Here is a 20,509-nt window from a genome sequence, read left to right on the forward strand (position 1 = left end):
CTTGAGTATGCCGATATCTTGATCCTTGATGAGTACAGGGGAATTATTGCTTTAAGCGCTGTGCTAACTTTATTATAAACTGGGCCAGGATTTTCCCATGAAGGCCTGTAGTCACTTCTGTTTTTATCATCCTATCAGTTTCAAAGACACCACACATTTTCTTCTAATATTACTACATTGCTACTTTTGAATGTCACTAATTCAGTTATAATGTGCCCAGCTAGCTCGGTTCAGTATTTTGACCCAGGTCTTGACTGCCAGGACTTTAACAATTATCCCTTCAGGTTAGTCATCGCTGTCATCTTCGTCATCCGGGTCCTGGCGTTCGTAGCTGTCCTCTGTGACGTAGCTGTCAGGGTGTTCGCGGTCGTCAGAGGACTCGTCATCGTCCTCCGTGTTCACCCTCCCTGACAGAACGTCCTCTATCCAGTCCTCCAGCTCCTCGGCGGTGGGCAGGTCCTCGTCGTTGGACATGTCCAACCAAACGCTGTCCGCCTGGATCACAGGGGAACAAGAAATTCAAGGTACTTAAAGCTTCACTTTGTGCAGTTTTAACCAAGATTTGAACCATTACTTACATCTGTGACGTTGACCACACCAATCTGAGGTCTAAACAGGTCCAACTTGAAGGTTTTTTCCCAGTAAGTGGTCAGCTGCAGGGACAACATAAATTGGGTATATCATTGTCCTATCTTACTTCTGAAAGGAACTCTTTGGTACTCTTGTTAGAAATTTTAAGCTAACGATGAGGCAGAACCAGAGGGAAGTCATCGGGGTCGATCCAGACGATGCTGAGCTCTGGGTTGTTGGTGTTGTCTCTGGCCACGTCTTTCAAGATCTCCAGGAACTCGTAGCCATCTGGGGACGACAAAGGAGAGGAACCTTAGCTCACCTTCAGGTACTAAAGGGAAGGGAAACGACAAAAAAAGTTCATGGAAAAGACACAGACCTGGATCTTCCTCTTCGGCAAACGCAACAATATGTATTCCGTCCATGTCGTCCTCCTAGAAATTGAGAACAGTTTCCAGCAAAGACACTGAACCACCTCAAATTAGCTTAAAACAATTCTCTGTCTCCTGTGGTTAAATTGAACAACTACTCACCCACGTTTCAAACATATTCTCTGCCCGCAGCTTCCTCAAAGTAGCCCTATAAAAAGAAAATGTCATAGAATTCTAAACCAGGTTTTGACAGCGTTGAATTCAGCCTTAAAAAGACATAAATCTAATCAACCTTCTGTGTTGGTTCACAAACTCGACGATGTCCATCTCCGACAGAGGTCTTCCAGGCAGGATGGCCGGCTCCTCCATGAACGGCTCATAAAAATTCACCTCGTTCATCTTGAGGGAGAGATGTTTGGCTACCTAAAACAGACAGGGCCAGGATTTCATTATGATTAGCATTTGGAGCTAATTACAGGGTTTGTTTAAGGAGTTGATTAAGCTAATTAAACAAAGGCAATCTTACAATACGTTACTGCTTTCATGTGCGTTTAACTTGAAAATAAAATGGTTTCAAGCTAAATAGCTTTCTTCCATCAGTTCATCATGTTGCTACATATAAAAACTAAATAGTTTGACATAATGGGAATTTGGTTATATGCTTTGTTTTGCTGAAAGATAGATGAGAAGATCAACACCACTCTCATGTCTTTGCGCGAAATTTCGTTAGCCTAGCTTAGCATCAAGTCTGATCAAAATCAGCTTTCTTGAGCCTACAAAGGTCATCAACAGTCATATGAAATGTTCCTTCGATTTGGACACTATAAATAAAGATAATGATTTCATTTTGTACACCAAGACTTACAGATTTATCGAATGTAGCAAAGAACTTGATGTAGGGTTGAAAACGCTCTGAGGCCTCCTGAAAAGCTTTGAAGTCTGAAAATAAGGGAGACAAAGAGATTTCTAATGAACTGAAAAGAAAGACAGAAACAAAAATATTTACAAAGTATAAGCACCTTGCTATTGACATGCTGGTCACATTTCCTCACCCAAATCTACAGTACACGATCAGGAAGGCAAGCAGCAACACCCCCTCACTTCATTCAATTTCCCACCATGATTGTACTGTCTTCCCAAAGTAACAAAGTCTCGCTTAATACAGTTTTATACGCTTGTAATGCGCTCCGGGCTCTGCTCCCAACAAGGTCACAACCAAGGACCAACCTATCTCCGGACAGAAATAAGCTCCATAATCAAACTTCATGCTACTGTCATATTGGACCAGATAGCATCTTCCCTCTCTCACTTTTTCTCCTGTTTTTTTGAGAGGAACTATAATTGCAGTTTGACCTATTAGACAGAGAACTAGAAGCTATTTAAGGCCTCTCATGAGACTGTGGAAAGTGCCACAGTCTGATAGCAGGTTTCCCTTTAACAGCCTGCTACGGGGTGATGTACAGTGGCTCCATTAGCATCTTGATCCCATTAGCGCCTGGGGACCAAAGTGAGGCAACTTTAGTGGCCAGAAAAACAGTGTAAATGTTTTTATTAACCCATAAAACACTCCTTATCTTTATTATCGCACATTCAAAAACATTTGGATACACACTAACATATGGGTTTGGTGGTAAACTAACATGAATCCTCTCCTTTGAAGTAACCAATGAGGCGGATATCTTCCTCCATCCTCTCGAAGGCTCGCAGCTCCATGGCGTTATTGATCATTTCCACTGGGTCCTCCAGCACCTAGGGAGCGGTATAAAACAGGTATTTTCACTACAAAGAAACGCTGCAAAACATAAAGAAATTCTTCAGTAGTTGGCAGCTGGTTAACTTAGCTTAGCATAAAGACAACCTGGCACTTTCCAACGGTAGAGAAATCCAACTAAGAGTCCCTTAAAAGTTCACTATTGAACATGTTGGTTTATTCAGTGAGTAAAAAATGAGTGAAATCAATCTTATGTACGTCTTGGCATGAAAGTGAAAAGGTGTGTACATATACAAAGCCGAGGAGCTCAACTATATCCCAAAAAACTTACTGAAATGTCACTGATATCAGAGATCTAAAAACAGAAACAGAATCAAAGCGTCTACTTACATCCAAGAGAAACTCCACCAGTGTGTCTGATGAGAGCTCCCCATCAAACTCAATGACACGGTCGTCCTTGAAGACGTACAAGCTGCCAACCTCCTCCAGACCTGCGGAAGTATAGTATACAACTTTAAGAAAGCTATCTCAGGGCTTTACATCGAGAGAAAAAAATGCTAAAACATTCAGCAGGCACAGTAAAAACATCTCCAGGCTACTGTCACACGAGTCATACCCAGTTTTTTGGCTACTTTGGCGTCCTTCTGTGAGTCCACCATCCCAAAACCGATGTCTTTGTTCTCCAGGACCTGAGCTGTGAGCTGAGTGTTCACACAGACAAATAGCAGTCAGGAGAAGGCTGTTTTCTTTGATAGAGACAGAAAATCACTGCACACTTTAACTCTTGATCCGCAAAAACTGAGCTAGGACAGCAATGTCTGTGCTAATGTAACTGTATTCTCTCTAATGTTGGGGGTCTCTGTTTTAGCATTATCTGTGGTAGTTTAGTTCTTATGGATTGTCAGGATCGCAGTCTTACTTAGGGACAACTTTGGCAACCACCTGCCCTTTCATTTAACACCAGAACCGATCAAGCTAGCCTTGGCTAAGTGTGTTTGCTGCTAATTAGCAAATGTTATCATGCTAAAATACCTATAATTAAAGCTGTAAACAGGACTGTATCAGCTCAGTATAAGCATGTTAGCATTTTAACTGTTGGCATCTTAGCAAGCTGATGTTAGCCTTTAGCTAAAACCACCACAGTAGGCTACACACTAACATATGTCTCAGAGAGCTGCTAGCATAACTGTAGTTTTGTTAACTCTCAACAGTCTTGCTAACTTGTGTGCAAAATCATTTATAGGAATTATCAACAAGAACGTTAGATTTTATTTTATCTTGATCTACGGGGACTTTTGTGAACTGAGGGGGAGTTTTTAAGCTATTCACATATGTGCTTTTAACCCTAACATTGATTTATTAGATTAGCGTAACATTAATATTATATTTCTGCTGTATAGTGTATGTTTTGGCTTCGTCAGGGGGCAAAATTGACGTTCAATTACATAAAGTGATTTATAGGGTCCTAATTCCCTCATAATTGTAGGCTACCGGCGTGGACCATGAAGGGCTCATGAGACGTTCAACAAGATTGGAAAGATGACGAACAACTTGCTTTGTTTGTGAAATGCTGCAAAGTTTGACTCATAACAAGTCCGAAGTACAAACTCCTATATTTTGGGAGGTTATTAGTCAAAACGTTTGGGGAGTCACTGATGTAGGAAGGAAAAAATACCTCATTCATTCCTTCAGCGTGTCTAAAATCCAAGCTGCTAAAGAGAGACTCCGCGGATCAGCCGACAGCTTCTACTCTGCACGCTGCATTTAGCTTGGCACTTCCACGCTGTGTATTTGAGCTGGCATGCACAGCTGCTGCTGTCTCCGTCAATACATCTTTTCATTTACCGAAATCTGTGCGTGTGCTGAGAGCCCCCTGTGGAGCTTTCTTGTCGGAGGGAAGCTGCGAGTCAAGACTGCTCGACTTTCACTTAGTGAGAAAAGAAAAGGGATTTAGAAATATCGCTGTGAAGCTGAGATTTGGATTCTATTTGACTGAATGTCTGCTTTTAAAAAGTGCAGGAAACGTGACGGGAATGCACACTTTAACCTCAAAAATAAGAAGTGAGGTGATGCAGGAGCGCGTCAACTTATTTCTAGTTCAAAGCCAGTTAGTGAAGAGTTTTGGGAACACGCTATAATTAACGGAACGACCTAGAAACAATCCCCGGATGCATGCGAACCACAGAGGAGGGCGCGTAATGGGATTAAAGCTGCCGGTTTAAACAGTGTGCAGGTAAAACACTGACTCTGTCCATCAAAAAGTGACAGTTGTGAAATACATCACTTTACATTACGCTCTACACATCGAGGAGTCAGAGGCATGAGGCATTCAGTGTCTGATTTACCAGGTGGGCTTACTGACTATCCAATGACATGTTGTGACAGGTTACAGGCAAATGAGCACCTTAGCGAGGCTGCGAGTCTGACCTGCAGGCATGTGAGCTGTAGCTTATTGAGACGTTTTTATGTTATCAGTGACATCAGATATGTCTGAGTGCTGTGGCTACGTCACAACAGATACGTCTCTCAAGTCCGACTGTCTTCTTTAATTAATGATTCACGTGTAGTGATCCTGAGGAAGTCAGTGGTAGTGGCCGTTAAAAGAAAAAAAGAGCTTTGGGACAAGAAATAAATAGCTAGCCTTTTCAGTTATTTGTTAATTATTTATTGCAGTAGTCTACAGCTATGCTAGCAGCTCTGTGAGGAAGCACAAGCTATGTCCCAATCCAGGGGCTGCAGCCTTTGAAGGCCGACAAAGGCTGCCGCATTTGGAAGGCTCCTTCAGATGCGGCCAACAAATGCGCGCTCCTTTTCCAACGTATCCAAAGATTAATTGCGCGCCAATTCAAACGCGATGACGGACTCTTACATGGCAGAGGAATACACTTTTAAAATAAATAGTTGGCATTGAACGTTTAAAAAAACGAAAGGGCCCTTGAAACAAATTCTCTTTAAAATAATAGGTTATGTGACGTTAGTTATGCTAGCTAGTTGCCTGCTAGCTACCTGTTGCCAGGCGTCAGGAGCAGCGTTTGGTGAGGCTAGGGTAAGGGCTGGAATAGCTGGTGACACAAACAGGAAATCCTCTGTAGACTATACTGTCTCATGTCAGTTCGGCCTTAGTGGCCTTCGCAGGCTATAAATGGCGCATCCTCCGTAGGCCGCGTCATTTGAAGGATGTAGCCCCTGGACTGGGATGCAGTGAGTGTTGGAGCTAAATGCTAGCATAAATATGCTAATTCTAAAAGCGTTCGTGTTTTTCAATGTTTAACATCTACTTGTAGCATGCTAACATTTGCTAACTAGCACTAAACAGACTGTTTAGACAGCTAATCGGACTGTCATTATTTCACAATTTAAAGTAAAGCTAAAACGATTAGCAGATTAACAGTTTAGCTAATCGATGGAAAAACTTTACATTTATTTAATCATTTTTAACTAATATATTGTAATTCTAAAACTATTGCTTTTTTAAAAAAATGAATTGATTGATTTTGTCAATCTAGCAACATAGGGAAGTGGAATATGTCTGAAAAAGTCTAAATAATTACTGTGCAGGTCATTTTTGACATTTAAAGATATTTCACTGGTTACGTTAAACTTTGACCTGCTGGTGGAGCTTCACTAAAAATCATAGGAACACAAGTCTGGACCAAAGAGGTCAACCAACAATCCGATAAATTGGAATACCCCTCCCAGGTGCTTCAGTACTACATGGGCATATAACATTACAAACATAATCTGGGTCCAGAATCAAATGTAACTTTGGGCTAAGTGCTGTTGCTTGGATGGCCTTTGGGAACTTAGCATACTTCTACTCTACAACTACTGTATCTCTTCCCACCTCTGTAGAACATCGTCTCTTACCTCCAGCACCAGCTCTGTCATCTGGAACCTCTTCTGCAGGCCCTTGTTGGCAGGCAGGGGTTCGTGGTAGAACAGGCACAGCAGGTCGTATCTCCTCAGAGCCTTCTTGAAGTTGCGCTCGTTGATGTCCAGCACCCTGTCCTTCCCGTCAAAATTAGGGAACTCCAGACCTTCCTCAGCGGTGCAAAGGAAGACAAGGTGAAGGCAAATGCCAGATAGTAGAGGGAGCCACATTTGCAGCATTTCTGTTTAGTTGTGGAGGTGTTTGCAAGCCAGAATGAAGTTAATAAAAACCTCTCAAGGCCCAAAAGAGATTAGCTTAAAGTCATCTACAAATTTTCCCTCTCCAAAAATATTACATTACTATTTTCTCCCTCTCTGCTTCTCTCTTTTGCTCTCCTTTGATATATCTCCCTCTCCACCTGTTTTCTGTCTCCTCCTCCCTCCGTCACTCTGTCAAATCTCCCATGAGGAGGCTCTCTTTCTTTTCCTCCATTTTCTCTCCCTGCCTGAGAAACTCACCTCAACAATCCATTTGCAGGTCAATCACTCACGTGATGCTCATTCATGCCCTTGAAATAAATTCTGAAATTAGAGCAGAGAAGCTGTAGGGATTTCATCAGCCTTATAATCAGCAATGACATTATCCATATCAAGGGAAAATGAAAGGACATTGGCTATATGCATTCAGAATGAAATATCATTCTATGAAATGAATGAAGAATTGATTTATTTAGTTGGACAGAACGTGAGTGTGAATATAAAAGGGGAGATTCTGTGAGGAGAGTCCCTTTAATGCCAATTTGGGCTCATCTTTCAAACGTTACGGTAGCCAAACCTGGGAGTTTAATGCGCGCTTTACCGTAATGACGGTATTCAGGCAGAAGTAATCGATCGCCGCTTTGTTCCTTCAGACAAAGCTGGAGGAAAGTGAGAAAAATGGAGCGCTTTAGGCTGTGGAGGTTTTTAATACTGCTGCAAGTTTATGATTTATATTTGGTTGCTGCCTCAGGTAATAATTATTTTTTAACAAATAACACTCGTAAAACCATTTTAAAAGCGGCAGTGAGACTTTCCTGCATTTTGTGTCGCGTTACCTCCTTGACGTAACTTTTGCTGTTGGAGTCATTCATCACTTCACGAGCTGGCTAAATAGCCTTCAAGCTAACTCAACCAAGCTAACTGTTCGCTAACTTTAAGGTTTGCTTGAATTTAGGTTAAACAGTCGCGGTTACAGTTATATTGCAAAATAAGGTTTATGTTAATTTAAATTGTTGTTTTCACTAAGGCTGGGAGTGTTTTTGGCAACAGGTCTGCTTAAGCTAGTTAGCACTAATGAGTGTCCTGGCTGGCTGCCCTGGCAGTATTTATTCAGTAAATAGCATCATTGTTCGAGTCATGGTGCTGCACGGAACAGGAATTAATAGACAAGACATGCGAAATGCTGGCTGCTCGAGGTCGTTGTAGGACATTTTAGCACCGTGCTGACCCCTAGCCTTGTTTGGGGCATCTTTAGTGGACCTGATCCATGAAGTCTCATTTTTCCTAATAACTGCACATTAATCTATTCTGACACTATTTGCCATTATTTGTAGGCAAGCAGTGGAAGAAATACAGAGACAGTATATCTGCTGCTGTTAAAGGGTACTCTCCCTGCAACCCTGTCAACTGCAGCTGCCATCTAAGGTGGGTGCGATACCTGTCTTTCCTCACATTTTCTTAACAACTTCAATAAATATTCTTGTCAGACAAATACGTATTGCTACATTTGATTCGGTCTGGTTTTATTATATAATGTCGACTTCTTCCTCAGTGTCCTACAACAGGACTTGCAGCCCTTTCAAGGGAGCATCTCTGAGGATGTCATGGCTGCGACAGTTCAGAGAGGGGTGGGCACGCACTACCAGATCATTGGACACAAGTTGTACAGAGAACACAGCTGTATGTTCCCATCCAGGTAAGAAAAGAAGATTAAGTCTGAATATTTGATCAGCTCGGAAGCTTAAATTGACTGCATGGTTATTTATTTACCACTCAGGTGCAGCGGGGTGGAGCATTTCATCCTGGAGGTGATGGACAGGTTACCCGACATGGAGATGGTGGTAAATGTCAGAGATTACCCGCAAGTCCCCAACTGGGTCCAACCAACCCTGCCTGTCTTATCTTTCAGTAAGGTCAGACTCGCACACATACGAGCACACATGAATGTTTATTCAATGCAGTAAGTGGTTTTTAACATGTGCATGTTTGATTTAAGCAGACTGCAGACTATCAGGACATCATGTACCCTGCATGGACGTTTTGGGAGGGCGGGCCTGCTGTGTGGCCGATATACCCCACCGGACTGGGGCGATGGGACCTAATGAGGGATGATCTTAAAAAGTACGATCATATGTTAAAAATAAGACTCGAATGGAGCTCCTAAATATGAATAATTTCCGTGTTTTCAGTGTGTCTAACCCATGCACTGTTTTGGGATAGGTCTGCAGCACAGTGGCCGTGGAAGAAGAAGGAGTCCAGAGGATTCTTCCGAGGCTCCAGGTCAGTCCTGTCAGCCCTGTCCTCCACCTTTGTGTTTATTTTATGAGCTGCTTTCTCTTAATTCCCTCCTGTGCATGTGTGTGTAAATTACAGAACCAGTCCTGAGCGCGATCCGCTGGTGCTTCTGTCCAGAGAAGCTCCAGAGCTGGTGGATGCAGAGTACACGAAGAACCAGGCCTGGAAGTCTGAGAAGGTCAGACTTTAAAGGGTTTAAAAGTGGAAAATAAGTCAATCTGTGTTCATGTTTTTAGACATTTGTTTCCCGTCTCTTTTAGGACACCTTAGGTAGACCTCCAGCCAAAGAAATCCCGCTATCCGATCACTGCAAATACAAGTAAGCTGAACCAAACACAAAATGATGCAGACGCATTTTCAAGCAGGTTTAACCGACCCTCCCTGCCCTTAAAATCTTTGCAGATATCTATTCAACTTCCGCGGTGTGGCGGCCAGCTTCCGCTTCAAGCACCTCTTCCTCTGTGGTTCCCTGGTGTTTCACGTTGGCGATGAATGGCAGGAGTTTTTTTACCCTCAGCTCAAGCCCTGGGTCCACTACATCCCAGTGAAGCAGGATCTCTCGGATGTCAGGTACCACGACTAGTGTTGTGTTTTCCCTGGCTTCACCTTTAGTAAATAACTAAGTGTTAATGACTTTGCATGATCTGTCTCCTCAGGGAGCTGCTTCAGTTTGTCAAAGAGAATGACGCCATCGCAAAGGAGATTGCAACAAGGTAACAGATCACATTTTACAGTTGGATTTAAATGTAAATTAACAATGGGTTTAAACTTCCTGTTTCTCCACACAGGGGTATGGAGTTCATCCTCGACCACCTGCAGATGCAAGATATTTCCTGCTACTGGGAGAGGCTGCTCACCGAGTTTGGCCGCCTTCTCACCTACAAGCCGAAAAGAAAGAACGACTACAACCAGATTGTGCACAGACCCAGCAAGACGGAGCTATAAGTAGGAGACTCTGCGGGACCAGGGCAGCTGTAGTGAAGGGAAACTCTAGTCTAGATATTGAATGTAAGACCTGCCACATCGCATTTTATCACGAGTAACGTTGGACCGTGTGGTTTAAGAGGAGTCACAGCTACACGTAGTTTAGTTTAACAGTCGTTGGTGTAGTTTAGAATGTTGACTGTTGATGGTGCCATACCTTCAGCGGCCACTAGGGGGCTTGTACACAATTTTGAATCACTGATAGTTTTCCAGATGAATTTGCTACAACTCTTTGTTTAAGGATGTGACATGTACTCACCAGCAGTCATCTTTTTTGCTCCTTAAAGGGGCAGTTGTATTATGTCCTCTGTGGCTGTGAAAGGAGATAGAATAACCATGATGATGTCATAGTGATGTCATCAAGATTATGTCAGATTAGCCTTGGAGATTTTTTACAAAAAGTTAAAAAAAAGTAGGGGGGAGGAGTTTAAAAGATGTGGAGATTCAGTAATGAAAAATCATTTTTCCGCCAAGATGCATTATGGGAAGTGTAGGATCCAGAACCAGCGAGTTAAAGTCGAGCTATCTCCGCCCCTGCTGCTTACGATTTAGGCCGTTCTTTTTTTAAACCTTAAATATCCTCAACTTTAAAGTAGTGAAAAACATTATTATAATTTTTTTTTTGCACATTTAATGTTTCAGTTTTGTTTTTAAGTTGTATTTAAGTGTCAACTTGGCGATCCTTTCTCAGACCGTTAGCCAAAATCCATTGAAGCAATGAAATAATCCAGCTATTGAACACTATATCCACATGTCACTTAAAGTTATAGTTACTGATACCATGCTGTTACATTTGCCATTTTTTCCACCTAGATAAATATGGAAAATATTCTTTTAAGGACTTCTGATCTACTTGTTTAAGTCTACAGCTCAATCTGAAATAGTGCCATAGCTAATATTGAATATGATTGGCTGATAGTTCTGTGACACAGACATTGCAGTTAAACACAAAGCTCACACATGACATGAGCTTTGCGACACCACCCTCCACTGGACAACTGAAGAAACTACTGTTACATATTAATATCAGTGTGTAGATGGGTTCTGCCATGAGTTAATTAACCTGAAAGTGGAAAAAAATAATCTTCACAATATGTAATTCCACACTAAGTGCCAGCAGTATGCAATAACACCCTTCTGTAGTGTCATACATTTTCTTTTGTTGTGTGGAGTTTCCAAGAAACGCTCACAATAGTTGTTACCTTTTGAAAAGAATCTGCCTTAGTGTACAGAGCTGCAGGTTAATGTTGAATATGTTGTAGTATTCACATTGTACTGAGAACAAGCAGGAACTCACTGACGGAAGGTTGTTAGTTTTTAGTGTTAAAACATTTGGTAAAGATGTTCCATTAGTATGTCGATTTGACCACAAAGCTGTGATCAACGTGTGACATTCAGGTTGTCATGGTCTGCACAGCATTGTTGTTTTTATACCAATAAACAATTTGGTTCATTTAAAAACTTGTTAAAGCTGAGTTTTTCTTTCCTATTTGATGACTTTAGTAGGGCTTTGTACTTGTGCACATTTGCAAAATGTAACTTGCAACAGTTTGTTGCAATGGGGAGGAATGATCTGCACCTACTGTTATTAAATGCAAAATACTGAGTAACTGTAATAATTTCTATGTAGCAAAAGAGCAAATCATCACTCAATAGTATTCCGAAAAAGCGGTACTAGTTATTCTTTCTTATGCCGAGTGCTCCTGAAGTGTAATTATTGCGTCCTCCCACCGACAGGCGGCGCTGCTCTCATACCTTGTTTGCGAAACTGAACTTTGGCCGAGGTCAAAGTTCAAAACGCCGGTAGACCACAGGAGAGTCACCGTGGAGAGAAAAACACAGCACAAGGGCAATAACGATAAACAGAAATGTTGACACTCACTAGAATGAATGTGTATTAACCGAGTTCGAGGCACTGCATAAACAAACGGTTTATTTAAGAGGAATTCCGCGCCGCTTGGGGGTAAGCTGCCTTCTTCCAGTAATATGAGAAGCTAATAGCATGCTAAGTGCTAACAACAAGACTCCCATTATCGGACAAATATGATGATTTACGTTGTTCTTGCACTTTGTTGACAACAAAGGTATCTAAAAATACGAATGGAACTCTAATTCTACTTCCGCATCACAAGGGAAATTTTATTGTTTAATATACTGGTACACAAGGTCATAGAGAAAACAAGCACTAAGATGTTAGCCGTGTTTAGCTAACAGTACCTTAAAGTGACACAGGTGAAACACATGAGGCTGATTGAGGAAAAGTTTGTAACGGTCAGTGACCCTACGCTGTGCAGGACGGTGTTTGAGATATTAGCAGTGCTACAGGTGACTTTATTTAATTATCTTTCAAGTCGTTTGTGAAATTGAAATTTATTTTACATGATAACATAAGTAATAACATAATATTAATAAAAGACAATTTTATGTTACCGCTTATCAAACACTTTAGAAACATATGCTAACGTTAGCGTGACTAGCTGGGACAAACCCTCAGTATTACATTTTAACATGATATGAAACGGAAGAAAACAGTCGTTTACAGGTTATGAGGCCGTTTAAAGTATTAAACAACTGATGTGATGTGGAAGTGTGGACTTAAATTGTTCATTACACATGAACAAACATGCTTACAATGTTATTTCAAAGCTGTTATTACAACAGAGGACAGAGATGCTATAAAGGTACAGCCCTTTTGTATTTATCTTTGACCCTGAACCAGCCAGCTCACCCTGCTCAGGACGTGCAGTACATTGAAAGCACCATGATGCATTTTGATTTCATGAAGGAATTTCTTCAGAGAAAGTCTGCTTGTGTGCCCAGTGTGTTTTGATATGGCTTCACCGTTGAACAGCTGCTGAGCTGGACAGCCTGTGTAGCCCTGCCAGGATTCCACTTGCCTTCAGGCTGTTTAATTTGAGGATGCAGCTTAAGTTGAGGCGCTGAGCGCAACATCCCAACCCATTGCCATGTGTTTCTGCCTCTCTGCTGCAGCCCGATGCCAGCTGAAGCGTGATGCAGCCCAGAACTGGCCTCGCCCTGCAGAGACGACAGGCAGATTCAGCCCCCCGGGGCACCCTGAGCACCGGCCTACTGCAGGGCTTCATCCAGAGCGCCAGGCCTCTTTCCTTCTGCCTCCTGCTCCCCAGGGTCCACGCAGCTGATGCGGCTGCTGCCCAGCCTGCACAGATGCCCTCTTCCTCCTCAACCAGTCCTGCTCCTGCACCCATCTCCTCTCCCAGCACCGTGCCAAGTAGCGTGGGCAAGCCAGAATTCCCAGACACAGGATGGGATCGCATCAAGGACATCTTTGATAGAGAGTGTGTATTCCTACTTACCCCTTCATAGTAGTAAGGAAATAATAGGAAAAATAATCAAGTATCTAAACACAACTTCTCTTACATCATTTTGTCAGTTACTTTCTCTTCAAAGTTCCTTTTTAATCGTCTCTAAAGCCGAGGATAAAGTGGCACTGAGTTGTTCGCTCTTGTCCCCCTGCAGTGCCACACAGAGGTACCCAGAGGAGCTGACCAGTGTGATAAAGAGCGGTGTCGTTGCTGGACTCGCAGGCCTGATCTACGGAGGCTTTCCCGCTGCTCGTCATGCCAGGCAGAGGTATATCCAAACCAGCCAGGCAGAACTCTACACCAGCCGAGTGGACGCAGTGGTAAGTGGGTTACTAGCATTTAATACAGATCTAAAACTACAATCCAATTTCCCAGTGAATTGATAATGGCGCATGCTATAAACTGCTATGCTAACCCATGAGTACAATCTCGTAACCCATCAGCTATAGCTTGACGATGATATAGCCTCTGGGGACAACGGTAAACATGTCAGGCGTGTCCGGTTTAGCCAGCGATTCGCGGAAAACGACTTCAAGACTTCCTTTTCTGTGCGCTGCATAGTTTACAGTCCAGTTAGCGACTTGAGAAGCGACCGTGTGTTCAGATCAAAAGCGAATTTCGCTCCTCTAGTTATGTCTGCATAATAAACGTCATCATTTCCTGGGTCATTAAATCCCCCGGAGGAGCGCCCGTTCATCTGTTTCTGGTGAGTCTCAGTTTCACTGTAAACAGTAAGTTACACAGAGGCTGCACTCTGGCTTACTTCAGCTCTATGAACTCGAAATAGACTGTGATTGAATTTAATAAACGGGTCTTAAGTTTGCTGAAATAACATCATGATGCAGATTAGTAAAAAGTCAGGTCTGTCCTCAAGAGGAGAAGAAAACTACTTTTAAAATGCTCGTTTGTTGAATGGTCGGATCGATTGTTTCTGATGCATTCGAGGAAGTCGGGAAATCTAAACACCGAACGGCTTTGGTGACACAGCGTCAAGGGAATTTATCTCAAGTTGAATTATTGGTCTAGAACGCATTGTTAGCTGTTAGCTTGCAGATGTGTGTTTATAGAGATTAATAAGAAGCTAAATCGTCGTCAGATGACGCTGATTGGAACCAGGATGTCATACGCCGCAGCCTGTTGATTGGTGATTAATCAATATTACTCAGACTACAAGTGTACTGTACTCAAAATCCACATCCCTGCCTACAGATCCTACATTGTTCTGTATGATCGAGTAAATAGAGATTACCTTGAGTATAATGATGAAGGAGAAAAAGACTGCAGTACTGTCCTTACGGTCAAATCCTTTCTGTCTGTGTCAGCGCTCGGCTCATAATGCAGCAATCCGAGGGTTCGTGAGATACGGGTGGAGATGGAGCTGGAGAGTGGCTGCTTTTGTCACCTTGTTCAAGTAAGGAAACTATTCAATTATAGTACTTGAGACAAGGAACATGAGGGAAATTGACTGCATAAAAGAATGCATTTAAGTTGCATTAGATGGCGCTATTTTCTTTAAATCTGCTGAAGTGGGAAAAAGATCTATTGTTCATATGATATGTGCTGGTTCTGCTAATTGTAAGTAATTATTTTTTAATATGGCAGAGCATTATAAATATGAGATTAGGTATGTATCATTATTAACCCTCTGTCTCTGATCTGTTCCCTGCTCTCTCTAGTTCTGTCAGCACAGGGCTCTCTGTGTACCGAGACAAGTACGCCCTCAGCCATTACGCTGCAGCAGGAGGTGAGTCACATGGGCGTCAACGCGACCCGGTCAAACATATTTTGAAACATCATTTATCTAGGGCTGTGGTGTGACATGTTGGCTTCATATACACATCAGAGTTGGTTAGTTGGAGCTCAGTGTTTGTGCTGAGCAGCTCCACTCATCACTTTTGTGTCTGTCTAATGTCATCCAGGGTTATGATGCTGCATTTATAATGAGGTCTGTCCTCACAGCTCTGCTACACAGTAACTTTTCTGCTGTCCTCTTATAACCGCTCCGGTATCAGTTAAACATACACAGAGGCGGTACTTCTCATCTGTTGCTAACCACTTGCTGTGGTGGTTTTGAACCAGTCTGTATATCCACTATTTGATAAACGTTTGTAATGTTATGTTTATGAAACCAGTATTATGGTAATTAATTTTTCTAACCGCGGCGAAAAACTACCGCCCCCTTGCGGTTTGGAGCCCGCTGCCGGGGTGTTTATTTATCTACAGCGTATCCTTAACTGTTGAAATGAAATCCGTGATGACTGGCTAGTTGTTGTTGTAGCGGCTAATCAAGCTATCGCGAGACTGCACACGGGCTCGTCTGCGTCGATAAGATGCGCAGAGGGTTAAAACAGCAGCGCTCTGACAGCCGTTATTTTAAAACGAGTTAGTCGTTAATAATGTATAGTTCTGTATGGGAAAGATGAGGCACTTCCCTGGGAGGCCTGGCTAGTGAGTTAACTGCGTCCCTTTTTAGATTTTAATTAGGCAGGACGCGTGCCTAGCAACAACATGCAGTCTTTGATATTAGTGGTGATGACGGTCACTGGGTCCACCCCGCGGTTGGCGTCACATCACCGCTGTCATGCGGTTACCATGACAGCCCTACAGTGATAGCTGTACAAGATCCAAACATGTATGATTACATCCTTAAAAGGGAAAAGCAAATATTCATAATGTTTAGTTATAAATATAAAAGACACATAAAATATAATGAAAATAACATGTATAACAAAAGCATGTAGAGCTAAATTCATACATCTTAGGAACAATATATGCAATTAAGGCAGAAGCAGAAATATAAAAATATACATTTAAATATACAATATGGTAACAAGTGAAAATTGCATCTCTTACATGGGTCCAACCTTTCTGACTGTTTCCACTGTGGATCGCAATGTCTTCACTGTTTACTCCCTCTGCTATTTAACCTGAGCAAAATACTCCAGATCTCAGGATGCCTAGCGCTTAGGGCACCTGTCATGACCTGCGAAGCCCTCGCCCAGTTCACAGCTGGTGAGGGCTTTTGTTTCATGTCTTTTCCCCTTCTCTATCCCATTTCATTTCCTGTCATCTCTCCCGTTAAATCTCGACAGAGGCATAAAAAAGCCCATCAAAGAGTTGATAAAAGAGAAGCTCCACTGTCCTGAAAATGCGATTTTTATCTTGTTTTTATATTGTTTCATATCTGTATGTTTGTCTGCTTCACTCACGCCCAGAGGACAGACTTTTATCTCCTCTAAAATTATTTTCCTGACAGTCATGGTGGAACTTTAACAATCCTTGTTTAACCTTTTGACAAACTGTTCTAGCATGCCAGCACTCAGAGTTATGAATGATTAATATCTGTGTGTGTGTGTGTGTGCAGCTGTGACTGGAGGTCTCTTCAGGCTGAACCTGGGCCTGGGAGGGCTGGTGGCAGGGGCGATCATCGGAGCGGCGCTGGGGTAAGTTTGGCTCCTGCTTCCACAACTGTCCCCTCACATGCATTCATCACCGCAGCAGCCCATCAACTTTGAACAGTGTAGCTCCCGCCCTGAAGCATGTCAGTCCCTTACACTGTCAGAAGCTGCTTTGCATGTATTTTCTTAACACACATGTATTTGTCCTCGGTCATGCTCGGGAGCAGTGAGCACTCTGGCAGCCAGCTGTGCCCCTCCCAGCAACCCTCTGTCGCGCAGCTGAACCCCTGCACGCCCCCCTCCATCTCTGTTAACGGTGCCAGAGGGACTCATGTGCGGCGCAGAGGGCCGTGTTTTGGGTACTAGAGCAAGCAGGCGCGCCAAGGCAGCAGCTGCCCCTCTGTATTTATACCACCACTGTTATTCCAGCCTCTCATCTCCATCTACCATAGTCTGATGTGGACTTCCGCTTCACTCCGTCTCTGTGTCCCACTTTCCACTCGTTCCTGTGGCCACTTTCAGTACAGAGCCAGGAGCAGATCTGATCGTATAATAGAGATGGAGCGTGAGGTGTTTGACGGTGAAACAGACCGGAGGGGCTGCTTTTGATTGCCTGTGATCATCATCACGTTGGCTCGGCCCCTTCTCCGCGCTCCTGTTGGCCTCGCACAAGCATCGACCGCCTCCTCTTCATTCTCCGCCTCAGGGACCAGCCACCTGGAGCATGTGATGTGAGCAAACAGCCCCGGCTATGCCAGGTGCAGCCGGGGCAAAAGAGGATGGAATGAAAGCAGGCAGCGAATCGGGAGAGCACATCACGCTCTAGATCTTGTCCGGGGACGTGGCGGAGGTTTGAGTGGGAGGTTTGGGTTGGCCTGCAGAGGAGGGGGTGACCTTGTAGGAGACGGCAGATCTTAGCTGTGACATCTAGGCTTGTTACGAAAGCTATTATGCAAGCAGAAAATGTTTTTATAACCCGTTACAAATCCCCCGTTGTCGACGAGTCCAGTGAAGCTTCTTCTTAATGTGTTTGCTATTTCAACAAACGCTCCGCAGCTGATGTTTGACTTGCAGGTCGTCACAATCAAAATAAGCGCCTCGGAAAAACTCATGTGACTTCAAGACTACAACAACTGATTGCGCAACCATGAAATGTGCTTAATAACCTCTTGCATTCCAAGTTTCCTCGGTGCTGATGTCACCCCAAGCTGAAATGATCTCATCAGTTTAAACTGCTGCTCACTGATGTGTTCATGCTTGGTGTGGGAAGTTAAAAGCATGCTTTTGCACTGTGTTCTCTATAAAGTTATTAAACAACACAACTGCTGCTCAGGGTTCCCACCGGCGCGCTGATCATCAGCATGCAGTCGCTGGCTGGAGAGACGGCTCGAGAGAGGAGGAGGAGAGAGCGCAGGGAGCTGTACGAGCTCCGACTGGCAGAATGGTGAGAGATTTGTGTCGCAGTCCTTCCTTTGTTATTCTTCCGCCTTGTTGTTTACCCGTTTCTCTTTTTCTGTTACGTGCAGGACGGCTCGTCTGCAGCTCACAGACGACTTAATAGGAGATCTGAACATCGGCTGTCAGAAGGAGGAAACTAACAAGGACATGCAGAGGATCCAGGAGCTGCTCGGTTTGCCAAAGAACCAGGATGCGGCTCAGGACTCGGGCAGGCAGTGACAGCCGCTGAAGGTGGGACTTCACACAGCTTTGAGGAGAAATGTCTTCTTTACCTGGACTCCACACACCTTCTCTGTGACTGAATGGAAGCTTCACATCAGGATGAAAGGACACGGGTGTGCCCCACCAACTCCTGTCACAGTGCCCTGTAGCAGCTCCAGCTCGTGTGGACTGGGCAGCTGTTGGGCAGCTACGAGAGGTGTTGGTGTGTGTGCGTGTGTTTGTATGCCTGTCCTTGTGAGGACCAATTTGACTTTTGGACACTGGCAGTACAGACATTGTTGGAAAATTAGGACACTTTGTCCAATCCACAGTTGAAGGTTGAGGTTAGAATAAGGATGAGTGTGGGTTTAGGGATGGAGTTACGCTTGATGTCAAAGATGTTCCTCACAAATATACATTTACACTTGTGTGTGTGTGAGGCGGGTTGTTCCACAGACAAAGACATGCTCCCTTTCTTTGCCAAATCACAAGTTAAGATGGTCTTTGACTGTCCAGCTCAAATTGGAAATTGGCTCAGGAGCAGCGGGTTAAAAAGCAACACTTCTCAGAGGGATTAGAAAGCTTTAGAGGCTCATATCAACGACTGTATGACAAAGCTGGACGATGCGTCTCCATCTGCTCTCATTGTAGGACACTGAAGCCAAAATACCCCCCGTGGCGGGCGCTGCCATCTTGCTCTGGTGACGTCATTTGGAGCCAGAGCTGCGTGGTAGAGATCGGCGGGTGGAACCACCGTAGCCACTTCCACCAACCAAAACACACACTTAACTTACTGAAAAAAAGGATCCCACATGTCGGCATATTTAAAGGGCCAGCATGCCGATTTTCAACCTCAGTCCTATACTGCTATTATGGGGAGCTAATGCCATTATGATTACGTTCGAACTACACTTCCTCAATCGAGGACGCCCTCCTCCGATGTCATGTCTCGTTCAAAATCATCAGCTTTTAAATGTAGACTGCAGACCTGAAGATATTTTAGACGATCCACCGGTGTATTCTATTTCGGAGTCTGTACCGCGAGTCATTGCCTGCAGCAAAAACAGTAGTATTTCACTCCAGCGTCTCTCGCTGGGCTGTTCCGTTCAGAGGGAGGGGCGCAATGCACGCTGGGTGTTGTAGGAATGTAGACTGGGCGAAACCATGAGCTGTTTGTACAACTTTCTCCACAGCTATGGCGCCAATTTCAAATATTATTATCTATGGATTACAGAGAACACCAGCTTTGACTGACAGCGGCTTTTTCCAGGGGCGAACTGCTCCTTTAACAACAAAGCAGCTTCTTGTGTTGCTCTGAAGCAGACGTTCACAGATATGTAAACTTCAATGACTGTAGTGATTGTTTTAGTTACGTCTCCTCTCGCCGTTCCTCCTCTACTCTGCTGATCAGGAACAGATCGGCTGCAGGAGCCGGATTGGTCAACAGAGCTGTCAATCATCATTTTTACAGCATCAGATTAAAACTGAACTTGTCAGAAAAATGAACACTTGGACGTAAGTCAGCATGATAAGAACTAACTATAATGACAGAAACCATGTTTGAGAAATTTGGCGTGTATTTTGATTTTATAGTTTGACTCATGTCCCATCTGTTAACATGGAGGAGGCGGGCTTTATGACCTACACTGCAGCCAGTCAGCAGGGGGCGGTAGAGAGGGTTTGGCTTCACTTTCAGGGAGCTGTCATGTCGTCCATCTTTCTTATACAGTCTATGGCACAAATCAATGGTGGCTGCACTTTTTAAGATTGACTTGTGTACTTGATTAACATTAAACAAAATTGACATTGTGATGAGTAAAACCCAATCAAACATCCCCACATGAAGGAAACACACCGCCTATATTGACACATTGAGATCAAATCATCTTGCCTCATTATACTGTTGTCATCAAAAGTGTTTGTGTGTCCTTCCAGTGTAATATAAATATGAATAAACAAAGTTGAAAAAAACTATTTCCCTTAAATCCATCTTTGTCTGAAACCATGAAAGGACAGAAGCTCATCGCTCACAGCGGCCTGCTGAGACAT

At 43.5% G+C, this 20,509-nt stretch overlaps 3 protein-coding genes across 3 annotated transcripts; 2 read left to right on the plus strand and 1 right to left on the minus strand.

The window, feature by feature from the left end:
• Positions 1–285: 285 nt before the first annotated feature.
• Positions 286–6,762, minus strand: LOC138603572 (calsequestrin-2-like). The gene is made up of 11 exons (XM_069675423.1): positions 6,520–6,762; positions 3,269–3,353; positions 3,043–3,143; positions 2,582–2,690; positions 1,807–1,880; positions 1,234–1,364; positions 1,104–1,149; positions 950–1,004; positions 758–858; positions 579–653; positions 286–495 (listed from the first exon to the last, which is right to left on the minus strand). The coding sequence occupies exons 1-11, from the start codon at positions 6,760–6,762 to the stop codon at positions 286–288; spliced, it is 1,230 nt and encodes a 409-aa protein (XP_069531524.1).
• A 689-nt stretch (positions 6,763–7,451) lies between these two features.
• poglut1 (protein O-glucosyltransferase 1) lies at positions 7,452–11,441 on the plus strand. The gene is made up of 11 exons (XM_069675498.1): positions 7,452–7,531; positions 8,115–8,205; positions 8,333–8,476; positions 8,558–8,693; positions 8,780–8,901; positions 9,001–9,060; positions 9,154–9,253; positions 9,336–9,394; positions 9,478–9,645; positions 9,732–9,788; positions 9,864–11,441. Exons 1-11 carry the CDS (start codon positions 7,459–7,461, stop codon positions 10,018–10,020), a joined length of 1,167 nt encoding a protein of 388 aa, XP_069531599.1. The 5' UTR covers positions 7,452–7,458; the 3' UTR covers positions 10,021–11,441.
• Positions 11,442–11,873: 432 nt separating this feature from the next.
• Positions 11,874–19,894, plus strand: timmdc1 (translocase of inner mitochondrial membrane domain containing 1). Its single transcript, XM_069675526.1, has 8 exons — positions 11,874–12,022; positions 13,051–13,376; positions 13,558–13,723; positions 14,726–14,814; positions 15,080–15,147; positions 16,768–16,846; positions 18,135–18,245; positions 18,328–19,894. Exons 2-8 carry the CDS (start codon positions 13,072–13,074, stop codon positions 18,476–18,478), a joined length of 969 nt encoding a protein of 322 aa, XP_069531627.1. The 5' UTR covers positions 11,874–12,022; positions 13,051–13,071; the 3' UTR covers positions 18,479–19,894.
• The last annotated feature ends 615 nt before the right edge of the window (positions 19,895–20,509 follow it).

The sequence above is a fragment of the Semicossyphus pulcher genome, unplaced genomic scaffold, assembly GCF_022749685.1.
Source record: "Semicossyphus pulcher isolate SPU_LCO1_2020_fin unplaced genomic scaffold, fSemPul1.0.p SCAF_24, whole genome shotgun sequence".
Taxonomy (NCBI): domain Eukaryota; kingdom Metazoa; phylum Chordata; class Actinopteri; order Labriformes; family Labridae; genus Semicossyphus; species Semicossyphus pulcher.